Here is a 23,308-nt window from a genome sequence, read left to right as displayed (position 1 = left end):
CACTGACGCGCAACCACCAAAAAAAAAAAAAGAAAATGGACCAGCAGCCCAGACCTCTGTACTCCTCGGCCTATCCGCCGTCCCCTTCCGGACCACCAGACGATCCCTGCTGCCCATCGAGATGCAAACAACAATGTCGACAGTCCTGGCTCAGCCCACACCGTCACGCCCCCGTCACGCCTCCTTACCCACACTATCACATTTACGGTACTACTGTGTGACCGTCATCTCTGTGAAAGGGGCCGCAGATGGACACCAGGAACGGGATCGGACGAGACCGAACCGGTGATGCAGGGCTGCCAGATCACGCAAGCCGTTCTACGCCAAGCCTGGCAACGGTGTGCAACCGCACAGCCTGTCAGTGCGGCAAGCCAATCAGAAGAGCAGAGATGGCCAGGCCGGGCTGCTGCGTTATCTGGCGCCTGTCTTGCTGAGGGTGGCGAGGGTTGCAGCGAGTTCGGGCTGCGAGACGGGCTTTTGCCGAATTCTCGCCTGCTCATTGGCTGCGAGTCGGCGAGCAACCGAGATCCAGCAGAGGGTGTGGATGGATGGACACGCGAGACTGACGGCCAAGAGCGAGTGTGCAGGGAGGGTTGACGGGGCGAAAGGCCGTCGGACAAATCAGAGAACGGCTAGCACCTCCGAAAAAGGCTTGGCTCGTGATGGCCGCAAGGGAGCCGTGTGAGGCACCTGCAAGCGTGTCAGTGCATGGAAGCAGTGTGGCTGCACTGGGTTGCTGCGTGAACGAATGGATAAGGGCGGCGGGCGCTGCACGAGAGCACAGACGATTTTTCATGCGTCTGATAGCGAGCAACAAGCGAGGCAACGCGAGGCGACACGAGAGACACGCACAGGGTGGGGCGAGCCAGTCAGAAGCCCTGCTGATAACCCGCGCCCACCCTCGCCCAAAATTCCAATCGCAGTCACAGCCGCCGACCGGCCCCAATCATCCGCGGCCTCGGCCTGAGCTGTCTCTCACACCGGTTTGAAATGGCGAGTAGGATTAGCTCACTCGTATCGGCACAAGGGGACGTACGCGTGACCGTCGCCGTTCCTGATCTTTCGGCAGACATGCCGTTGGAAATCGAGACCTGTCTCGACGCCTGATCCACCTGACCGCTGCAGCCTGCATCCTGTCTCAATGCTGCCCCTCTGCTCACGATAAGTACCTGCATTGACGTGCCAGCTACTTGGCTTTGGCATTGTGTGTTCATTTTGCGTTTGACCATCCGATGCGGACGGGTTGGGTGGCAGAAGTTTTGGCACCAAAAAGGGCTTGCTGGTTTGCAGCTGCGAGTGGATGGGGCGGGGTTGCAAATCGTGCCAGAAGAAAGGCGGCTTTGCTGCGATTTGCTGCACCTCGTAGATTGGCTGCTCGGCTTGCCGGGCGGAGTTGGGCTGCCAATTTTAATGGATCAAAACAAGCTCGCTCGCGTCCACGGCGCTGGTCGAGCGGGGAATCGCTGCACTCTGGTCAAATTCGCCGCATCCCAGCCTGCTGATTGGCTCGTTCGGGCCTTACTGCCCATGTCATGTGGCTTGCTCGCCTTTGCTCGTGTTTGTGCGCACCACCGTCGTTGCCAGCCGCAGGTGCCGAATTCCGCCTTCTCGCTTGTGGCTTCCGAAAGCCTTGGAACCAACCGACGGAGAAGGCCGCCATGGCTTTTGCGCTGGGTCGAGCGGGTCTCGCTTGTCCTACGGCCGTGAGGAGTCGCACGAGATGTTGCTGCCTGCTCGGCAAAAGCAAAAGCTTTACCCACAATCCAAAAATCCACCTGTCACATTTGCGGCCTCCGAGACTGTCGCAAGCAGGGCCAAAAGAATATTGGACATGCCAAGCAAAACGGGCGTGGCTCGGAGGAAGCTCTTCCATCCGCTCCGCGCCGCTCTTTGGTCTTGGCAATGCCTCGCGGCCGTCGGTGGGAGGCATCTTGGCATTGTCTTCAGGAACGCCTTTGAATATCCGCTCGCCAACAGGCGGGCTCATCAAGTGCGGCGGCACCTTCGGTCGGCGCTCCATCTCGTCTGGGTTTGCGCCACTGCCAGACCGCCGCAACGGAAGCCATCCCGACATCGCCATCGATGCACTGTCAAGTGACAGCCGCAACGCCATGCTTCGGCTCACTCCGTCAACTTCCCGCCTCTTTGTCTCCCCCACGTTTCAGAAGATCTTTCAGAAGAGCATCAGCTTCCTGACGAAGGATAAGTTGGGCGAGTCGCGCACAAATGCACGTCGATCGGCGTGCATGTTGAGGCTGTGTGCACAAACCCCCCTTTCCCGGTCTGATACCCGGTCCGCACACCCTATCCATCATCCCCCATCTCTTTCCCCCTCGACCCACGATTGGTTCTTGTCAGCTGACACTTATTGCACATCGCAATCGAGATCTCTCACCAATCACACCATCGCACGCTGCATGAGGCTTGGCTTCGATAGTGCTACTGTAGCCGTTTGCTGGCCCGTGCCTGCGATTCTTCGCGCCCAGTCTTGGCACGGCTCTACCGGTCCATCCCCCACCCGCTACGTCCGATGTATTTGGTCTCAGCAACGATTAGCCAGCAGCATGTGATTCGACCGCCCCACACATCCTTGCCTCGCTTGTGCGCCAAGATAACCTTGCATGTGAAGCATGCACACAGCGCGAATTCGGATTGACAGCGTAACTACTGCGTTGAAGGTGGTGGGAACGACTTTACGAGCGGCGAGGCGTCTTTGGCCTTTCTCTGCTTGGGATACTGAATCGCACGGTACGGTGTTGCCAGCGGACTGTTACGTCGCGTCGGACTGGCAGTGGTGGACGAGTTGGCCGAGCGTTGTTCGCCCCCCGCACGCACCGTCTCGCCTCTCCCGGGCGTGTTGGCGCGCAGCGAGATGCGTCTCGACCTAGGCTTTCCCGGCGTCGAGCCATCGAGCACCGACATGGAATCGATCGACATACTGACAGTACCCTCATCGGGCTCGAGCGTCGTATTCGATGCCATCGAAATGTCGGCACTCATGTCGCTCTGCGACACCCTATGCTGCAGGCTCTTCTTGTGCTGCTGCATCAGATACGACTGGATGCGCTTATTGGGCGAGGCCGTCTGCCGGATCTTGGCAAGCAGCTCCTGTTTGCGTTGCATCTTTTCGGCGTCGATCTTGTCCTGCTTCTCCTTGTCCGCCACTCGCTCGGCCTCCTGGAACGCCAGCAGCTTGTTCGCCTTGGCCTCTTCCCACGCGTGCTTGGTGAGCCACTTGTGCACCACCACCTGGTGCTCTTCGCGCGCCATCGGATGCAGTGAGTCGCGCGGCATGCGGTACTTGGAGCGCCACTCGAGCACGTCGCTCCACCGCTCCAGCTCGTGCGTCTCCGGATGAATCCGCCACCGCAGCCCCTCAAAGTCCATCCACTCCTCGCCAGGCTGCCGGTCGTCCGACGTGTCGACACGTCTCTTGATGCGCGACGAAGCAGGTTGAGCTGTAGACGCTGTCGACGAAGCAGCAGGGTTGAAATCCGCCATGGCTTCCTCGGGCAGCGCCATGTCAAAGTCGAGCGACGAGCTCGGGTCGAGCTCTTTGTTGGTCTTGCGCGATCGTTTCGAGCTGTGAGCGTGCGACTCGATGTGCTCTTCGCCATCGCTTGGCTCCCAGCTCGCCTCTGAGTCCGTGTCGTCCAGCTCGTCCGCTTCGCGCTTCTTGGCTGTTGAGCGTGCTAGCGCACTGAGCGGTGCTGCACCAAGGTCGGCCGCTCGCTTGGGCAGTGCGTCTTCATCCATGGGTTCTTGCTTGGGTTCTTGTTCTTTGTGCTTGTCTTGATCGGCGTCCGACACGACAGCGTCCGACATCTCGTGGTCGCTAGTGTGTGGGTCGCTTCCAAACGTGCCGGGGATGGCCTCGCGCTTCACCTTTGCCTGGTTCGATTCGTCCTTCGAGCCGTCTTTCTTGGTCGCTGAGCCTTGGTGGCGACGCTCAAGCTTGTTTGAGCTTGGTGAATTCGGTGCTGCTGGCGCTGCTTGTCGACGAGCAGCCTTGGAAGGCGATTCTGGTGCCTGTGATGCTCTTCGTTTCATTGCGGCATTCGAAGGGCTCGAGTCGATGCTGCCGCTGCTGACCTTGACCGGCGACGTACTACGCGGTGCCTTCGATGGATGTGATTGGCGCGGATAGCTTGGGGAGGCTGATGGAGCTTCGGATGCCAGCGTATCCTTGAGGTATCCAGGAAGCGTGCCCGGAATGCCTGACAGCCGACCCGCTGTCTCGCGATCGAGTGTTGCTCGGGATGACGAGCGCGTCCTTGCCGGTGTTCGCTCTTTGTTTGGCGTCGACAAAGCCTCGTCTCTACGTTGCTTGGATTTGCGAGAAAGCGCGTCGGCTCTTGCTACGGCGAAAGGTCTGCGGTCATCGTCCGGGATGCCGGCGGCCCTCCTTCGATCGCGCACGAACTCGGCGCGCTTGCGTGAGTGCTGGATGCGCTGGTACGCAGCGTGAGTGAGATAAGCGATGGTGGCAAGCACAATCCAGCCTACGATCGACATGGTGCACAACCTGTCGATGCCAGGTAGAAGTGGCGATCGCGGTGGGTGGAGGTAGAAGGGGAACGACGATCACACGGCGGAAGAGGTGGAGACAGGGTCCAACGCATTGGCCCTCACAAATTTCCTCCGACGCGGCCACAAAGAAATCGGAACTCGGATCGCACGAGTTGAATGCCGAAACCAAGTCTGCGCTTGACGCCGTTTTCATAGCCGCACGCTGGCGTACAAGTCTGGGTGTTGAATGCCGCTCTGACGCCCTGAATATGAATAAGCCTACTGTATGCACACCCTCGACTCTCTGTGAATGGGCCTGATGCCCCATCAAACGGTCTCAAAGCGATGTAATGAGAGTGGGACGGTGGACTGCGGGATTTGAGGAAATCGCGGGATGGGCGCTCGAGAGTTGCCGCGGTGGCCGAATTTGGTGGGTTCGGATTTAGCCGTTTGGTGGAGGTGGCAGCCGGCGTTTCTCCACAGCGCGCTTTGGCCCGCTGACGTTTAACCGCTTCGGGCGTGGCTCAAAAGCGGATCGCCTCGAACCACGATGTCCATCGCTCGTCACACTAGACCGATCCTCTCATCGAGATCTCCACTGCGTCCACATCCCATCCAGCCGATACACATTTCGATCGCAAGGATGACCAACCAGGCAAACGGAGATTCGTACGGCGTACCCGGCACCGGCGCCGGCGGTGGCTCCAAGTACAAGCCCTTCAAGGAAGAGGAGGCCAAGCGAGCCAGCTTCGATCCGAGCCTCTCCTACACGCTCACCAAGGCGCCCGACGTCGACTTCAAGCCAGGCCAGGGTCTCAACAGCCATCCTGCCTCTGCCACATTCGGCGCCGATGATGCCGAGTACCACGTGATCCAGATTGGCAAAACCAAGGTCTCGGCCGCAACCATGTACAAGCTCATGGTGTCGTCGATTGCGCCCCGACCAGTCGCGCTCGTGACTACGCTCAACGAGGACGGCAGTCCCAACCTTGCTCCTATCAGCTGGTATCAGATGGTCTCGCAGGATCCCGCCATGGTCATGATCTCCTTTGGTGGATCCGAGAACCGCAGGAAGGACAGCGAGAACAACATCAAGCGTCTCCAGGAGTTTTCTGTCTCGTCGTCTTCAGAGCCGTACGCAGAGGCGCTCAACTTTGCTTCGGTAGACTGCCCATCGGGCGTCAGCGAATATGCTCTCACCGGCCTCACTCCAGTCAAGAGCAAAGTCATCCAGACCCCCCGTGTCAAGGTACGTTCCAATGTTCTTGTTCCCAATCATCCGTGCTTGCTGACATTTTGGATGGTTTTGACGGCGTAGGAATCACCCATGTCGATGGAGTGTGAGGTAGAGTACACGCGCGATATCCTCAATGCAGAGGGAAAGCACACCACTACGCTCGTGCTCGGCCGCGTTCGTGTCATGCACATCCGCAAGGACATGATCCATCCCGAGACGGGCGCGGTCGATGCGGCCAAGACCCTGCCCATCACGCGTATCGGCGGTCTGCAGTACGCCCGCACAAGCGTCGGATACGAGCTCGAGCGTCCCAAGTGGGACGTCATCAAGGACAGGCCCGACGTCCAGCAAGCGCTCAAAAACGGTCCCAAGCCATGGTTCGAAAACAAGGACGACGTGCTCGAGTCGTATCCCTGAACCAAGCTCCGCCCATTTTGGATTGTCTCACCCTTGTCGTTTGATCAAGACTTCTAGAAACGATTTGGCAGCGTGTTTGGAATGGCTAGCTAGAGTGGTTTGCGGGCGATGGCGAGAAAGTTGTCGTACGCTTTGCCGTCCTTGACAAACTGCGCCGACTTGCCCATGTCAACCAGCTTCAGTCCGGCGCCCGAGAAGAAGGCCTCCATTTCGGCCTGTGTGAAGCCGCCGCGGTGGGCGATGACGTGTTCGTGGTTGTGGCTGTGGCTGTGGCCGTGGCCGGGATGGTGGCCGCCATGACCGTGTGCATGCGAGTGCTCGTTGGTCTCGGCCGCAAAATCGTCGACTTGCTTATGCGATCCGTCCTCTTGCTCGACGGTCCTGGGGGCAGTGTGGAACTCAGCCGAGTCCTCTGTCTTGTTCAGATCGACCACGGCAAGGTGGCCGCCGGGACGGAGGTAGCTGGCCAGCACCTGCGTCACCCTGGCAGGATCGCTCAGGTGGTGGTACGAGTTGGTGCACGTGATCACATCGTACTGTCTCCCAGTGATCTCCGATTCGCCATCGACGAGAATATCCGTGACGACGGGCACAATGTTGCTGATGCGATTCGCAGCATCCTGCTGCGCGTCGAGCTTCTGGCGCAGCTGGTCGATCATGGCCTCCGACTGGTCGACGGCGGTGACGCTCTTGCAGCGCGGCGCAACAAACGTGGCTAGCAGACCCGTGCCTGCGGCAAAGTCCATGAGCTCGGTCGACGAGGCGTCGATGCCCGGCACGCGCGCCAGGATGTTGGCCGCGTTCGTCTTGGCCACTTCCACCACCATGCCGCGGCCCATCTTGTCGTACTCCGCCGCGGTGAGCGCGTAGAACGCCTTGTTGGCGTCGGTCACCAGCTGGTCAGAGGGGGTCTTGCTCGTGTCTGTCATCTCGAGGAAGTGCGGTGTGGTGGTTGGGATGAAAGAAGCCGTGAGATGGGCGAGACCTCGAGTGTATGTCCGTGCGCCGTCCAAGAAGGCTCAGTAGCGAAGGCTGAGTACCGCATCGGCGGCTTCCGCGGGAACCTCTCAAGTGACTCCTTCTCCGCGGATGGTCTGGAAAATGTAACACTTTGACAATTTTTCTTCCTCCGAAAGCCGAGACGAAGCGCCTCAGACCAACACTCCAACACCTTCTGACCGCGTATGCCCACCCTTTCTCACCAGCCAAGCTCACCTTCCTCCTGCCTTGGCCTTCCAATGCCCATATACCCAGCACGCAAGCCCCTTGCTTCGCTGCATCAGCATCCGAGCCCATCACGATGATCGACAGCGCACCTCCGCTGGTCGAGGAGAAGGAGCTCGTCCGCTTCGAGCGTGCACAAGAATACCTCTCGCTGCTGTCACAGCTGGTCCCCTCACATGCCACCACCAGCACGCTCGATCCCACATCGTCGCGCGACAGAACAAAAACGCAGACGCAGGACGAATTGCTCGGCGCCCTCACTGCCATCCTCGACGAGTATCAGGACCAAGCGCATCTCCTCGACCCTTACTTGCACTCCATCGTCTCGCCTCCCGTCGAGGCCCTCCAGCGCCATGTCCGCGCCCTCTCTGGCTCCAGCGCCGCCGATTCATCCGACCTACCTCCTGCGGAATCGATAGCAAGGCTCAGTAAGCTCGTGTACGCATACACCAAGGTGCGCGGCTACAAGACTATTGTGCACTACTTCCCACACGAGGTGGCCGACCTCACGCCCACCCTCGCCTTCCTCGAGCATCTGCGCGACCATGCCGACGACGACAGCGCCGAAGCGGCGTCTAGCTGCTGGCAAGTGCGATACGTGTGCCTGTTGTGGCTCTCGCTCATCTGCATGATCCCCTTCGACCTGGCCAAGTTCGACTGTGCACGTCAGACGGCCGACCTTTCGACGGCGTCGCGCATCGCCTCGGTTGCGCGGCACTTCCTCGCGAGCCCGGGCAAGGAGCGCGACGCTGCTGCAGTCGTCCTTGGCAAGCTGTTCCAGCGTACCGATGTCCAGCGTGGATCCCACTTTGCCGCCTTCCTCGATACCAGCGCCAAGGCGTTGGCGAGCGAGACGTCCAACTCGTTCGAGGCCACGGGCATCCTCCAGGCGCTCTGTCAGGTGGTTAAGACCGCCGAGCCCGCCTTTGTCGCCGAGCACTTTACCCCCATCCAGGCCATTGCAGAGTCGTACGCAGCTCCCGCTTCGGCCTTGGAGCGCAACGGACTGGTGGCCAAGTTCCGCACCAAGCTCACCGGTCGGCTGGCGGTGAAGCTGCTGCGACCGCGTGCGCGGCGTGGTGCCAACAAGCTGCACATGCTCGGGCCCGAGACGGAATCAGCTAGTGGCAACGCGGAGGAAGATGACGACGAGTCGGACGTGCCGGAGGAGATCGAATCGTTCATATCGGTGCTCATCGAGGCGCTGCAGCACAATGACACGGTGGTGCGGTTCAGTGCAGCCAAGGGGCTTGCGCGCGTATGCGACCGTCTCCCCACGAGCTTTTTGGATCAGGTGGTCGAGGCGATCGTCTCGCTGTTCCAGATCAACATCCCGGACCCCGACGCGGGCACGCTCGATCTGAGCGCCGTGTCCGAGCACACATGGCAGGGGACATGCATGGCGCTTGCCGAGCTGGCGCGTCGTGGGCTGTTGTTCGCCGGCACGCTCGCCGAGGCGCTGCCGTGGATGCTGCGCGCGCTGCTGTTCGACGTGCGCCGCGGCGCGCACTCGGTGGGCGCTAATGTGCGCGATGCGGTGTGCTACGTCGTATGGGCGCTGGCGAGGTCGAACGATACCCAGTCCATCCGCCCGCACGCGATGGATCTGGCATGCAGGCTCGTGGTCGTTGCAACGCTCGACCGCGACGTGTCCATCCGCCGTGCTGCAAGCGCCGCGTTCCAGGAGTGCGTCGGCAGGCTCGAGCTCTTCCCGCACGGCATCGACGTGATCCGCATGACGGATTTCTATGCGGTCAGCGTCCGACGCACTGCGTTTCTCGAGTGCGCGGTGGGCGTGGCGCAGTTCACCGAGTACAGACCGTTTGTCGTCGACCACCTGGTGGACGTCGTCACGGTGCACTGGGACGCGGCCATGCGCAGACTCGGTGCCCAGGCGCTGGCGCGCATCGCTGTAGCGCACCCCGAATCGCTCCTGGAGCTTACGCAGCGTTTGGCGCCTCGTATCACCACGGGCGATACGGCAGTGCTGCACGGTACACTGCTGAGTCTCGCCGAGACAAGCGCCTTGTCGCGCACGCTCACTGGCGGTGTGGGCGAGGCGATGCGCGCGCGCGCGTTTGGACTGCTCGACCTGGTGCGTCCAAGTGCGTTCCGTGCGCTGGGCGCTGCATCGCTCGTCCAAGCCGCCTGCCAGCTCATCGGCGCCGCACATGGGCCCACGCTCACCACCTCGCCCAACGAGACGCAGACGTGGGAGAAGGTGCTCAATCTCGCTCTCGCGCGGCCCGAAGAGTCCGTTCATACCGCCGCTGCCGACGCCATCGCCAACCTCGGCAGCACTGTCGACCTTACCGCCAAGATCCACTCGACCATCGAGGCGTGGTCGCATCTTAGCGTAGCGCAGCAGCAGAGCAATGCGCTCCTCCTAGGCGCTGTGGACTACACCGCACAAGCACCTTTCGACGCTGCCGTTGCACACCTCATCGCAATCGGCCGGGCCGGTACCAAGGACGCTCCGAACGCGCTGTATGCGGTGAATATCGAGACGAGGCGGAATGCGGCCGACAGTCTGGCGCGTGCGGTGCTGGGACTCGGAGACAGCTTTGCGCGCGTGTGTACCGCCGCGACGCTGCGCTCGGTCGTACAAGCCATGCTAGCTGGGCTGACCGATTATACGATGGACCAGCGCGGCGATGTGGGGTCGTGGGTGAGGCTTAGCTGCATCGTTGGCCTGCGCGATGTGCTGGTGCGATTCCAGACGCTGCAGCTCGACGTCGACGAATGGCTCGGCGACGCTTTTCACAGCGTCGTGGCCGCGTTGTGGAAACAGGCTGCGGAGCGCATCGATCACGTGCGCTATACTGCGGGCACGAGCGTGCTGGCGATCTACGGCGCCTACTCCTCCTCGAACGGCCTACGACCGCACGGTTACGACGTCGTCCAGTCCACCTACGGCGACCTGGATGACGAGGTGGAGGAGCGCAAGTTTAGAGAGGCCAAGGCGGCGTTTCCGCTTATCGTCCACTTGCTCCGCGTACAGGCCTACCGCGCGCCCATTCTCGAGGGCCTCGTGGTGAGTGTGGGATCGAAAACCGACTTGGGCGAACGGATCATCGGCCCGGCACTTTGCCAACTCACGACTGGATCGGCGTATGCGCGGTCGGAGCTGTTGGGCGATCTGTTCCTGCTGGCCAAGCGATGTTTCGGCGACAACAGGGTGTTCGTTCCCGCACTGCACACGGTCAACCTCGTGCTCGAGGGTGGAGAGCCCCAACCGGTGGCAGAGCAGGTGGTCCGGCTCGTACGCATGGCGACATCGGGTGTCCAGCGGATCAAGAGCATCCTACGACTCACGGCATCCGCAAGGCTGGCGGTCAACCTTCTCCTCACCCAGCCAGAAAAGCAGCCCGGTGCGCGAGAAATGCTGCTGGAAAGTGTACCGCTCTTCTTGGCACATGCTTTTCCGACCGTACGCACTGCAACCGCAGAACATCTCTACGCCATCCTCTCGTCCACGCTCGATCTGGACACCGACGCCATTGCAGACACGTGGACGCAGCTCGAGTCCGCCCTGCTCGACACGGATTGGACCGTCCCACCATCCACTACCACCATTGACGCCGTCACAAAGCCCCTGCATGAGCTGCTCGCATAGCAAAGTTACCCGCTGTCACTGCCAAAATATCAATTTATGACGTTGGCTGTCCACCGCGTGTGATGCTGAAATTGTCGATTAGGAGGCGCTCGACTCGACGATGCACTCGTGGAGCAAGCTGAGACACAGCTCGTAGTTGGTGGGGATATGATCGCGCATCATGCTCTTTGCGAACACGGGTTCCGAGAAGCGCTTCTGCACGTCCTGGCAGTATCGCAGAATCACCCTGTGAGCCTGTGCCCTGTTTCCGCCCGCCTGCCCTTGCTGGCCCGGCTGTTGCGCCTGCGACCGATCGACCACCACCTCGCTGTCGGGCTGCATGCGCGGCGTGACAAACACGGCAAAGCTCTCGATGCTGTACACGTCGCCGGGCGGATACAGCTTGAGCGAGTCCATATCGGCGCGGATGGTCTTGATCAACGACCAGAGCCAGTCGGCGAGTTCGGGATCGGCGGGATCGCCGCCCTCGTGCACGCGTCCGCCGCCGGACGAGTACGAAAACGGATCCAGATCGTCCTCCTTCAGATTGGGGTCTTGGTAGTTGTCGTCGCGGGCAATGTTGCGCGTCTTGCCGTCCAGCAGTTCCTGGCGCGACAACTGCATGTCGCGCTCGCTCAGTGGTGCTTCCTGCGGCCTTGGCGCCTCGAGCGCTGCCAGGTGCTCGGGCACACCGCCGACGCGTGCACGCAGGGTAGAGCGCTGCCGATACGTGCCCAGGACGCGCGTGACGATCTCGCGCGCCACGTCCGACTCGCTCTCCTCGCTGAGCGCGTGCGCGATGTTCTTGAAATCGCGCACCATCCCCAGCGAGAGCGTGGGGATAAAGTCGTGGCCGTGGATGACGCTCGTCACGAGGCCCTTGCAGTGCGCCGACAGATCGGGCGATGCCACTGCCGGAACACCGTATGCGTACGCATGGATCGGTCGCCCCGCAGGCAAGCCGCTGTCGAACGACGTGACAAACGGCGTGTAAATTCGAGGATGCTGCACGTTCCTTCCCGTCTTGGCTCTCTGCCTCAACGACTGCTGTCGGAACAGATCGGCGGGACAAGCCAGCTCCACCGCCGCCAGCGCCGCCACGCCACCGCCCAGCGAATGCCCCGTCAGCACCAGGCCGTAGTCCGGATTCTCCTCGAGCGCCCTGCGCAGCGTCTGCATCACGGTGCTGTTCTCGTTGCACAGCCGCCTGGTGCTCGCCAGCATGCCCGAATGCACCTGGTAGTGCCGATCGCTCCGCCCGCCCTCGACTGCAATCGTCTCGAACGTAGCGGTGAGATCAGTCAGGATATCGCTGAGCCCCATCGTGCCTCGGCACGTCAACACCACCGCCTTGGCCGCATCGTCCACCGCGACATAGTTCACCAGCGGCGACATCTGTTCCGTAAACAGCGGCTGGGCTTCCGAGAAGCTGTTGAGCAGGATGGCATCGACGGGGATGCCGACGTGGTGCGCAAACGCCCACACGTTGGCATGGTGCTTGCTCGTGTCCGGGAAAAAGTAGTCTAGACTACCGATGCCGAGGATGCGCATAAAGTTCTGGCCGTACGCTGCGGAAGAGTAGCGCATGAACCGACGCAGATTCTCCACCAGATGCGCCTGCGGGAACGCTGCGCCGTCCACGCCGTCTTCGCCGGAGTTGCCGGCTGCAGCCACGCTCGACACGTGCGAGCGCGACGCGAACGACCGGATCGATGTCACGGACGGAGCACGGCTGCGACGTCGGTTGGGCTCCCGCAACGACCCTTGTGGTGTCGAAGGCATCGACGCCCGCACCGGCTCCGGAGAGAAGAGCGAGCGCTGCGACGCACCGCGGTGCGGAATCGTAGGCAGCTCTTTGCCCGCACCTCGCGCCGTGCCCATGTCGGGCTTGGCATCGGCCTCGTTGCCCTTGCGCACCTTGGCGTGGGACGATGATGGTGGCGCTGACGGCAGAGCGCGCTTGCTCTTGCTCGGCGACGATAAGGGAGTCGCTTCCGCCGGCGACCGACTAGACGCGTGAATCTGAGAGGGCGGATCCATGGCGACGCTCGCGGGGGGCTCGAGATGGCGTGACGACGATCGTGACTCGCCAGGGTGTGCGCCCATGAGCTGATGCTTTGCGCGCTTCAGCACCTTGTTCAGTCCGCGGCCCAGGTCTGCCCCCTTTGCACTCGCCAGGTCTGCATGCGCATCGCGTCGCGCTCCTCGGCTACTCTTGTCCTTTGCCGGCCGCGGCACGGTCGCGGTCACCGACGACAGCACCGGGGTCACCGGCGTAGGCGATACAAGGTCTGCCGTCTCTGACCCGACCGGGAAAGCAGCGTCGTGACCAGTATCCGCGTCGCCATGCGTATCCCCGAGCTCGATGCGGCGCAGCGTCTTGCGCTTCTGGATGAGCTTCTTGGTCATGGTTTTCAGCACGACGGGCATCTTGGATGTATCGCTCCGTGGCTTGCCGTGGATAAGCGCTGCGTTCGCCGCTGCCCCGTTGGGTGCCTCCGGAATGGCGAGCGACGTCGTGCCAGCCTCTGCATCCATGCGTGCATTGTGAGCGTTGGCGTGGTTGAGTTGTGTCGCGGCATGCGGAGTGCGCGAGTCGGTGGTGCGGATCTCGCACCACTCCTCATCCTCCTCGAGCTTGGTCTCGTGGCCACCTTCAAAGGTCGAGTGGGTCTCGGTGCCGCTCTTGCTGCTGGTCACATCGCGGCGCAGGGTTCCCGCGGGATGCGACGAGAGAGCTTGGTCGTGCACACGAGCAGCGGAGGAGTCCAGCGGTGCGCCAGTGGAGCCATTCGCTGACACTGCGTCGGACCCCATGTGCTCGACGGTGGTGATGGTCTCTACGGTCTCGATGATCTCGGTGGTGATCTCGTAGACGGTCTCGCGATTGCCCGTGGCGCTGTCGGTCTTACGGATGCGGCGCAGAAGCTGCTTGGGCATGTCGCGCTGACCGTCGCGCAGCACGACGCCGTTGCGGAGCTGGTCGTCCGAGTATGCTTGCAGCTTGGAGCGGAGGTCGACGGGAAGCTGATCGTCGGTGATGCTGGACTCGAGCGACTCATCGCCGCCGTCGGTTCCGACGAGGAAGTTGAGGTCCTCGATGAGCGAGGCATCATCCTGCATGTTATTCGCCTGGTCCTGCGGGGTTGGTGGCCAGCCCGAACCCCAACTGCGATGAGGCACGGCGGGACCGACATCGGTGAGGCACAGACCGTCTCCCAGATACCCTCTTGAGCGAGATGTTGGAAGGTTTGTTGAGCTTGTCGACGGCGCCAAGTGGTGGTTCGGCGTTAAAAGCGAAGCGGTCCTTCGCGGTGGTGATTGTAGCGAGAGTGACTCAAAGTCGTCTGCTGCTGGCGATGGCAGCAAGGCGGCGGGCTGAGCGCGTTTGAAGTTACCCGATCCGACCATGAGCGACCTCCAGCTCTTGGACTCGACCTCTCCGAGGATGGTGCAGTCGTAGACGACGCGCATCTTCATGCTCTTTGCGCTGCGCTTGTACGTCGAGTTCTGGAGCACGGCGAAGGCAGTGACGGCCTTTGTGAGCTTGGCGAGGATGGAGACATAGCTGTCTTTGGCGAAGCGCGGGTCGTCGTTGACCTCGCCGCGGACAAGGGTGACGAAGGAGGCGAGGGCACGGGAGGTCTCGTTGGATCCAAAGATGCCGTCGAGTGTGCGGACGGATTCGTCTGCGGCTGCAATACCTGCTGTCAAGCCGGTCTGTACGAGCGAGAAACCGCCCATGGTGAAGAGCTCGGCGAGGGTGAAAGTATGGTGGACAAGGTAGATGCCAACGGCGGTGTACTTGTCGAGAATGCTGAGAAAGCTCGGATTGGGCGCAGTGAGGGAGCGGCCCGTAGCTTTTGCGTCCCAGGCCTCTCCGGAAGTGATGGAGTGTACGGCTCTTGCGGTTCCGATGGCGCCGATGAGCGCACGGCGAGTGATGCCGAGCGTGAGACCAGTGGCGTCGCGTGCTGCTTCGAGGATGATCTCGATGAAGAAGGCTGCGGCCTTGAGGGAGACGCGCGCGATGACGCTGAGGTTGGACACCATCTCTGCGATCTGCTGCGGCAGAAGGGGAGAGGCGGTGGCGTACTTGATGAGCGCATCGCTAGCGCCGTACGCCTGATGTTTCGTCCAGGCGCGCACGCCCGAGGTGATGGCGACATTCTTTGGTTCTGTGCCGCAGTACGCGACGATGTGAGGTGTAGTGCTGCGCGTGGTGGCGGCAGCAGGTGTTGCAGGACCGGAGGTATCCGTGGTGAGCATGCCATCGTCGGAATGCCTGTCGTCGTCAACCCAGCGAAAGGGCTGCGATGGCTTGTTGCGAAAGTCGAGATCCATGCTTAGACTTGACGGCAGGCGTTCGAGGTCGTCGTAGGCGGGATCGCGAGGGTCGCGAACTACGGACATTGTGAGTCGTCAACGGTTGAGAAAGCGAAGATGGCGGAGACGGTGGTGGGAGGGATGGAAGAGCAGCCCAAGCCGCGAGCAGTACCAGCGTCGAGGAGTTGAGCCCAATGGAGGCTGGGACTGCGCGATGGGGACGCCAGAGCGGGGCTCCGCTGACACGTAGCAAGCGGTTCTGTGTGTGTGGGGTCGGGCTAGGGTTTGGAAGGCCGGGTTGCAACGAAGAGGCTTGCCACGGAGATGCGCGCGCACAACAGCGGATGAATGTATGCGCGTGTTCCGCGGCCGATCTGCAGGCAGGATTCGATCTTTGCTTCGACTGGGCTGCGCCGTGCGGTGCCGTGCGGTGCCGTGCGGTGGCGTGGCGTGTCGGTGCGCGTGCCTATGCCTGTGCGACTGCTTTGTTGGGAAGGGCCAGGCGGTGACGAGGCAGTCACGAGGCCGTCACGGGTTGCTGACTGATCGTGGCGCTCGAGAACTTCCAAAGTTGGGGCAGAGAACTGCTGCGCTGGTTGGCGGGACGATGGAGGGACGAGGCAACGGGTGGCGCGCAGACGACCCCGGTGTGGGATGGACGACGAGGAGGAGAGGCGTGACAGAGGGGTGAGTGGGCTTTGACGGGCTGTCGTGCGCTGCTTGACGAGTGTCTCTCGAGTGACTTTTTGTCGGCTCTGCGTTCCTGTTGGGTTCCTGTCAGAACTCACGACTCGCCTGTTGAGCTTGGCGAGCGAGCATCCCAAAGAGCCGAACGAACGCTGCCAATCACTCTAAGCACATGCCAAACCCAAATGGCTCGTCGGCTCACGTTGCAATTTTGGACTTCCGATGCAGAGTGCCAGCGGGTTGAACCCTGGATGGGCGAGCCTGCCGTCACGGCGTGCGTGTGCATGCGTGTGTGATTTTTGGATTGTGTTGGTCTCGGAGCAAAGGCTGACACGCGGGTGTTTTCAGCGGGCGCCTCGCATGCAGCTGCTGCACTGACGTCCGAGAAAAAAGCTTCCGCCATTTCACCCTTTTTTCACGCTCTCTCTCGCTTTGCATCCTCGCTCTTACACCCTTTCAAAATCAAAGAGTCCAATCGGCTGGATCGGGTCCTGCCTCGACCGCGTATCGAGATGGAAATTTGGCTCGAGAAACACCGCACAAAAAGTTCGCCCTTCCCCCACCTTTGCAATGCTGCACGTCCGCTCTGCTCACCACCACTACTATCTCTTGCCAGCTCGCTCTCTCGACCTCTAGACACCATGGCACGCGCAGACCAGGGCATTCGAGGCCGTTCGGCGCCTCGTTCCAAGAACCGTTCGTCCGTCACCTCCACCATCCGCGCCCGCTCGGCTGGCACGCCTGCCGCCAATGCCGCTGCTCCTCCTCCCACCCAGATCACCAAGGCGGCCAAGCGTGCCATGAAGCGCGCGGAACTCATGTCCAAGGTCAATCCATCCGGAAAATCCTCCCTGCTCAACCTCGAGCCGAAGAACGGCGCCCTGTCCAAGTCCTCGCTAAGGCGTCAGAAGCGCAAGCAGAAGGAGCAGCTCGCTGGCAACACCACCGGCCTCAAGGACCTTGCCGAGGCCATGGACGAAGTCGCACAACAGTTCGAGGACGATGAAAGTGCCGAAGAGCTCGACGATGACGAGGACGAAGATGACGATATGGGCGCATACTCGGCACGATCGAATCAGCCATCTTCCACACACCCGCTGGTGGGCGCGCAAAAGTCTCGCAAAGACGCCACCGTCACAGAAAAGGCCCGCAAAGCAGCCCTGTAAGTCTTCATTCTTGCCTGATACAGCTCGTATCTCGATTGTACCGACATGCCTGTGCTTACCCTTGCTTTCTTTCGTGTCGTGTCGCAGCTCCGTCGAAATGCAGCGTCAAAACCTCATCCTCTCCGACCCAGCCTACACCAAAAGCCCCTTTGCAGCCCTCCGCCTCCACGCCCAAAACACCCTCGCCTTCGACAAGCGAACCAACAAGCGCACCGCATAGTCATCCACTTGCTGCCTCGTTCTGGACTCCTTCTGTACTTGTACCTCGCACCTTTCTCGCAATCTGCACTCTCTCTCGCCATCACACACGCAAACACCGCCTGGTCGCATACTGAATCTACAGCTTGAGATTGCAGTCAACATCGTAACAACATTGCAATCCCCAACGTTACGCACGCCAACAACGGATCGACCGTGCAGGGTAGCGCATCGCGTCGCGTCGCCTCATGACTGGGCCCAGGCGTCAACTCCAGCCGGTCGACCGGGCAACACCCGCCTCGCCACGGCAGGCCACCTTACGCACGCGCCGCCACCTCGGGCGCAGTGCCCGGCGCAGGAGCCGCGCGGCGCTCGAACTTCATCTTGGCGCCGTCCTTGGGGAAGATGGTGGCGATCACCTCCACCTCTTCGCTGAGCGGCGTCACCTCGTGCTGCCAGTTCATCAGCACGCTCGCCGTGCCCAGCACCGCCGTCAGGTGCATGTTGGCGTACTGCTGCCCGATGCAGTTGTGCGGGCCGCTGCCAAACACGAGGTAGTTCTTGGGGTTCTTCTGCGCCGGATCCTCGGCATCCAGCCAACGCTCGGGCTTGAACTCGTCCGGCTGAGGGTACACGTTGGCGTCGTGCAGCGAGTTCCAGAAGCTCGGGATGACCATGCTGCCCTTGGGCACCGTGTAGTTCTTGTCGATGGGGAACTCCTTGTGGTTGAGGTAAGGCACCATGATGACGGGAGGCTTCATGCGCAGGCTCTCCTTGACCACCGCCTTGGTGTAGTCCATCTGCTCGATCGCCTCGTACGTCAGAGGCGCGTTGATGTCGTCGCCACGGATGCGGTACTGCTCCTCGCGCACCTTGCGCAGGATCTCGGGTCGGTCCGCCACATGCTGCAGCAGATACGTCAGTCCGCTCGACATGGCATCCTGCGACGCAAACAGGAAGCTCAGCAGCACCATGCCGATCTCGCGGTCCGAAAAGTCGCGCACAAGCACCCGGCGCGTCTCGGCCTCCAGATCGGCATTCTCCTTCTGCAGACGCGCATCGAGCATCGCCTTGATCCACGCATCCGTCAGGCACGTCACCTCGCCACCCTCGGCCATGCGCTTCTTCGACTCGCGCGCCGTCAGCTCGAACCACTTCATCGCCGTCTTGCGCGCCTTGATCGCATTGTACACCTTGGTGCCCGGGAACGCAAAGGGGAAGTTGACCAGCTCCAGCGCCACCGTGATCAGCCAGTAGTTGTCCGAGATCTCCTTGGCGCCCTCGTCCGAGACGTAGTTGCCGCAGAACACGCGCAGCGACGTCTCCATGTTCAGGTCGCGGAACTTCATCATGTACGGCTGCGCCTCGGGCGTGGGGTCGGCGAGCCACTCGTCAAAGTAGCGCTTGTAGATGGTCTCCTGGATGCCGAGGTAGATGCCCAGCGCCTTGCGCGTAAAGAGCGTGTTGAGGCCCTTGCGGTAGTCGACGTGCGTCTTGCCGCTCAGGAAGACCCTGTGAGATTTCCGATCCGAAAGGAAGAGGTGGCGTCAGCATTTCATCCTGGTGAGACGCCGAAATGAAGCGCGGCTGCGCTACTGCGAGGAGATGAAAGAGCCTCGTCTGAAAGTGGGATCTGCGTGCGGATGCGGAGAAGCGCGCACGTGTGGGGTGAGAGCCGTTTCATGACTTACCAGTTGTCCGGGCAGAGCACCTTCTTGGCGGAAGCCACGAGGCAGGGCTCGGCATAGGTGGGGCTGTTGAGGATCTTGCGGGCGTATTCGTTCGACGAAGCAATGACGATGAAGCTGTGGAACCCAATGCAAAGTCGCAACAAAGTCAGTCACCGCAACCAAAAGGAATGCCGACAGTCGCTGAAACTTACATGTTGAATACGCTGGCAACGCTGAGCGGGCCCGAGTTCCATCCCTGCTGGTACTTTTCGAGCGAGGGGTTGAGCGAGTCGGCAAACTTGCCGATGATGGGGATGGTCCACTTGGGGCCGGGGAGCCAGGCCTTCTTCTTCTGGTAGTTGTACTGCTCTGCGAGGAGGAGCGTGGCGACGACGGCGAGGATGGAGAAGACGACGGTGGTGCGATCGGCCTCCTGGAACGAGGGCACGCGCGTGAGGTCGACGAGCGAGAGCAGCTTGCCGATCACCGAGTCGGAGCGCGCCAGCGGCGCCGAGGGGGCCGACTGCGAAAAGTTGAGGCCCTGCTGGCCAGCGTTGAGGATGGAGGCCATTTTTGGAGTGAATGCGCGGACCTGAGATGGGGTCGTGGGAGCAAGCAGAGGCTTGTCTATACAGAACAGCTGGAACAAAGCAGCGCTTGGATCGTGGCCGAGTCGAGGACGGCGACGAAGACGGTAGCAGGTGGTGGAAGACGGAGGGATCGGTGGAGCCAACCGACTACGAGGGGCGCTCTATATGCGATCAAGACCCAGCAGATCGAAGAGGGACGTGAAGCGAGCGAACGAGCGATCGATCGCAAGTGGGGATGAGGATGCGGGGAGGATGGAAGGAGGGAGGATGGATGGGGGTTGGAGAGGAAGGAGGAGTAGGCGCCGACGGCGGAGCCATCCAAAACTCGACTGCCGCGGAGGCGAGCCAAAGGCGACGTTCGTTTGCGCGGCGAGCCAGCAACGTCGGTGAAGCTCAGCAGCGTGTGTGGCTTCGGAGTGGCATCTCACTGGCTGCTGCTGCTGCTCATCACTGCTCATCGCTCGCTTGGCTGATTTGACTGAGGGCTGCGGAGGATTAAATTGGCTTCGGATGGCTAATGAGTGAAAAAACGCTTCGGCGCGAAAGGAGCAAAAAAAAAAAAAAGAAAAAAAAATGACTTGGCTCTGATTTGGTGATGCGGCGACGGCTGCCATGTCCACTGCGAAGGGTTTTGTGGTGGAATAGCCGAGCCGAACCCTCTGAGTTGGAGGGAGCATGGGTGGCTGCTTGAGCTGCACGGAGTCACGACGGACGAGTTGCAAGCGCTGCGTCTCTCGCCAACGGAAGCTCTGTTCCGAAGCTCGCAGCTGGGAATTGCGGCTGTGCCGGGGCAGTCAATTCCTTCGGCACTTCCGCGCCAGTGCGCGCCTCTCGCATTCCCACAACCCCGCCCCCGCGCCTCCGCAGCGAAAGAGGAAGAACGTGAGCTTCAGATGGGGGTGGAGGGGATTGAGTTAGCTTCGGCCTCAAACTCAGGCTCCATGCCAAGACCTCAGCATCGTTATCTTTGGTCTGCGCAACATCGCGTCTCTGCTTGACTCGAGGCGTCGGATCTCGACCACCGCGGCAACAATGGCAACAGTGACGAGCGGATCAAGACGGCCGGGTGCAAAATGTCGGTCAAAATGAAAAAAAAAAAAAAAAAAAAAAAACCCGTGCAGAGGGGACGTGCAGCCGCAGAGCTCTGCGCATGCGCTCGATTGCAATCCACAGCGGTTGCGCAAGAGGATCGACATGGTCCGAGAGTGCTAACCGCACGCGCTGCAATTCGTCCGTGCCCTGCTGCTGTGAGCCAAGAGCAATCTCAGCAACCCATGCAGCGTCATTATTTCTCTCACCCGTCGTGCGTGGGTGCGTGGGGGCCGACCGACGCGTTGACACGCTGATTCAAACCTTCGAGAAACAAGGCTCTCCGGCACCCGTGTGGCTCCTTGATGTCGCGTCGATCCTACACTGGCAAAGTGCCACCGTGCAGCGCTACTTCGCGGCGACTCCGATTTGCCTCTCCGACGCCGCATGGATTCTTTGGATTTTTTTTTCTTTCGAGAGCTTGTCAGCGTGGACGCCAACGAGCTTCGCGCGTGCTGACGTTCGCGCCGAGATCTGCCGCTGCTCGCCAAGCCCGCCAGCCACTCTGTTGCAAACGCGTGGTCGAAAATCAGACCACAAATGCACCTCGCGAGAAAATCGGCCTTTGTTAGAGCGGCCAAACGATGCTTCGGCAATCTACCGGTGCGCATTCTGTCAGCCGGCCGCTGTCCGGAGAAGAGCGCTTAGGAGCCACCAAGAGAGCTCATAGGGTCTGGGTCCAGACGAGACGTGGCTGCATTCAGCTCGACTCTACCGCCGGCTCAGTAGGCCCACGAGGTTCAACTAGAAGGGGGCGCTGTTCGGGGGCGACTCGCAGACGGTGCATTGCCGTGACCCTATCCGCCACTTCACCGTCTGTGGGACCGAGAGCCCACCACACACACACACACACGATAGGGAGCAGAAACCTAGAGCTGTCTATTGCGATTTGAGCGTCTTGACCAGCTTGCCGTCACGAAGCTTGAGACCGTGCTTCTGGATTTCAGCCCGGAACCTGGCCCATGACGAGAGGAACCAGACGAGCAGACCGGCATGGATGGCCAACAGCACGAGCCCGCTCGCCCAGACGCGCACAAACACCTGTTTTGCCTGGAACTCGAGCTGGTACGCCTGCGAGAGCCACAGCGCCTGTCCGCTCACCCACGCTGCCACCGCTACACCCGTCTCGATCCTTCCGACCTTGAGGCTGGGCCACACGAGCGGTAGGAGCCAGAGGAACCAGAGGAAGTACTGGCTGGTGCACACCTTGTTGAACGCGACGAAGGCGATCGTCTGTGCCGTCATGGCTGCCACCACGTCGCGCTTGCCCAGGAGGTATCCGAGCGCAACCACAACGCTCAGTTGCGGCAGGAACGACAGCAGCGGCGATGCAAGCACGCGCTCGACCACCGAGCCATCGTGTGCCGGGGCCGCAAACAGCGACAGATACGTGCCGAGAAAGTAGGGGCTAAAGTTGTGGCGGTGGTCGGCGCGGCGCAGGTGGTAGAGGAAGGTATGCTCGATGAAAGGCGTCCCCCATACGGCCCACGCAGCCACGTTGGCCGCCATGAAGGCGTAGAACGCCACAAAGCCAAACTGGATGCCCGCCGCGTGTCGTGTCCAGAGGCTGAGCGACGCGCGACGCTCGGGTGCATACGCGGTGACCGTCGATCGGTACAGGTGCGCAAGCACGGGCACCGCGTAGATGACGGGGAACAGCTTCAGGTGGGTCGCCAAGCCCAGCAGCGTAGGTGCGACGTACGCCTCGAGCGACCAGTCGAGCAGACTCGAAGCGCTTTCGGGCGGTAGTGCCTCGTAAGTAGCAGCTGCCACCACATCCTTCGCCTTTCCCGCCTTGTTGTCGACATCAGCTGAGGCCGAGGCAAAACCGAACTCGGGCAGGTACTTTGCACTGAGACCGAGCGGCGCCTCTGGGTTAGCCTTGAGGAAGAAGTAGAGGAAGGAGAGGACAAAGAGCCCCACGAGCGACTCTGATGACCCGCGCGTCGAGATCTGGGCGACCATGGGATTGAGAATCCACAGCAAGCCTGGGAGATGCACAAATACTCCGGCGGACGAGGCTTGCGGGCGGCGTCCGTCGAGGATGAGCCACATGAACACTGCACACAGCAGGTCGCTCGCGGCAAAGATGTACTTGCCAAAGTCGGCCCACCCGAACAGATGGATGGGCGCGAGCAGCACCGCGAGGAAGGGCGTGTACCTGTACGTGGGGCGCGCATACGGATCTCCGAGCGAGGCGAACAGATCGAATGCCGGCTTTGCAAACCGGTACGAGCGTTTGGCCCAGTAGTACATTGCATCCGACTCGTCCGGACGCAGACCGTCGGTAGGCGCATGGCTGTTGGGGTCGTTGAGCAGCAGGAAGCGCGCCGATTCGGGCACGATGCCGTTTGCACACTGGACGTCCTTGCGGCCCGACAGATCGATGTCCGAGTCGTAGTCGAGATGCTCAATGATGGCCGAGAGCGGGCAGCCGTCGACGACCATCTTGGCAGCGTCGGAGAAGACGTAGTAGTCGACATCGGTGTAGGGAACGGCGTGGTTGGCATCCTGATGCTGACCCCAAAGCAAGAGGCCGACGCGGAGCAGAATGCCAGCTGCAATGTACAGCCCTGGCCACACGGAGCTCCTCATGGCGC

At 61.3% G+C, this 23,308-nt stretch overlaps 8 protein-coding genes across 8 annotated transcripts; 3 read left to right on the top strand and 5 right to left on the bottom strand.

The window, feature by feature from the left end:
- Nucleotides 1-2,664: 2,664 nt before the first annotated feature.
- PAN0_001c0525 (uncharacterized protein) lies at nucleotides 2,665-4,515 on the bottom strand (the record flags this gene model as incomplete). The annotated part of the gene is made up of 1 exon (XM_014804140.1): nucleotides 2,665-4,515. The coding sequence occupies one exon, from the start codon at nucleotides 4,513-4,515 to the stop codon at nucleotides 2,665-2,667; it is 1,851 nt and encodes a 616-aa protein (XP_014659626.1).
- Nucleotides 4,516-5,059: 544 nt separating this feature from the next.
- On the top strand, nucleotides 5,060-6,163 carry PAN0_001d0524 (flavo protein oxygenase; the record flags this gene model as incomplete). Its single annotated transcript, XM_014804139.1, has 2 exons — nucleotides 5,060-5,758; nucleotides 5,828-6,163. The coding sequence occupies 2 exons, from the start codon at nucleotides 5,060-5,062 to the stop codon at nucleotides 6,161-6,163; spliced, it is 1,035 nt and encodes a 344-aa protein (XP_014659625.1).
- Nucleotides 6,164-6,252: 89 nt separating this feature from the next.
- PAN0_001c0523 (hexaprenyldihydroxybenzoate methyltransferase) lies at nucleotides 6,253-7,092 on the bottom strand (the record flags this gene model as incomplete). The annotated part of the gene is made up of 1 exon (XM_014804138.1): nucleotides 6,253-7,092. The coding sequence occupies one exon, from the start codon at nucleotides 7,090-7,092 to the stop codon at nucleotides 6,253-6,255; it is 840 nt and encodes a 279-aa protein (XP_014659624.1).
- A 371-nt stretch (nucleotides 7,093-7,463) lies between these two features.
- PAN0_001d0522 (TBCD protein) lies at nucleotides 7,464-11,003 on the top strand (the record flags this gene model as incomplete). Its single annotated transcript, XM_014804137.1, has 1 exon — nucleotides 7,464-11,003. One exon carries the CDS (start codon nucleotides 7,464-7,466, stop codon nucleotides 11,001-11,003), a length of 3,540 nt encoding a protein of 1,179 aa, XP_014659623.1.
- A 78-nt stretch (nucleotides 11,004-11,081) lies between these two features.
- On the bottom strand, nucleotides 11,082-15,395 carry PAN0_001c0521 (lipase protein; the record flags this gene model as incomplete). Its single annotated transcript, XM_014804136.1, has 1 exon — nucleotides 11,082-15,395. The coding sequence occupies one exon, from the start codon at nucleotides 15,393-15,395 to the stop codon at nucleotides 11,082-11,084; it is 4,314 nt and encodes a 1,437-aa protein (XP_014659622.1).
- A 1,241-nt stretch (nucleotides 15,396-16,636) lies between these two features.
- On the top strand, nucleotides 16,637-17,381 carry PAN0_001d0520 (uncharacterized protein; the record flags this gene model as incomplete). The annotated part of the gene is made up of 2 exons (XM_014804135.1): nucleotides 16,637-17,157; nucleotides 17,249-17,381. The coding sequence occupies 2 exons, from the start codon at nucleotides 16,637-16,639 to the stop codon at nucleotides 17,379-17,381; spliced, it is 654 nt and encodes a 217-aa protein (XP_014659621.1).
- Nucleotides 17,382-17,676: 295 nt separating this feature from the next.
- On the bottom strand, nucleotides 17,677-19,600 carry PAN0_001c0519 (cytochrome P450; the record flags this gene model as incomplete). The annotated part of the gene is made up of 3 exons (XM_014804134.1): nucleotides 17,677-18,871; nucleotides 19,051-19,164; nucleotides 19,242-19,600. The coding sequence occupies 3 exons, from the start codon at nucleotides 19,598-19,600 to the stop codon at nucleotides 17,677-17,679; spliced, it is 1,668 nt and encodes a 555-aa protein (XP_014659620.1).
- Nucleotides 19,601-21,587: 1,987 nt separating this feature from the next.
- PAN0_001c0518 (glycosyltransferase family 50 protein) lies at nucleotides 21,588-23,303 on the bottom strand (the record flags this gene model as incomplete). The annotated part of the gene is made up of 1 exon (XM_014804133.1): nucleotides 21,588-23,303. One exon carries the CDS (start codon nucleotides 23,301-23,303, stop codon nucleotides 21,588-21,590), a length of 1,716 nt encoding a protein of 571 aa, XP_014659619.1.
- Between the last annotated feature and the right edge of the window lie 5 nt (nucleotides 23,304-23,308).

The sequence above is a fragment of the Moesziomyces antarcticus genome, assembly GCF_000747765.1.
Source record: "Moesziomyces antarcticus DNA, scaffold: scaffold_v10001, strain JCM 10317, whole genome shotgun sequence".
NCBI lineage: Eukaryota > Fungi > Basidiomycota > Ustilaginomycetes > Ustilaginales > Ustilaginaceae > Moesziomyces > Moesziomyces antarcticus.
The sequence above is the reverse complement of the archived record's forward strand: the minus strand, read 5'-3'. Positions and strand labels throughout refer to the sequence as shown.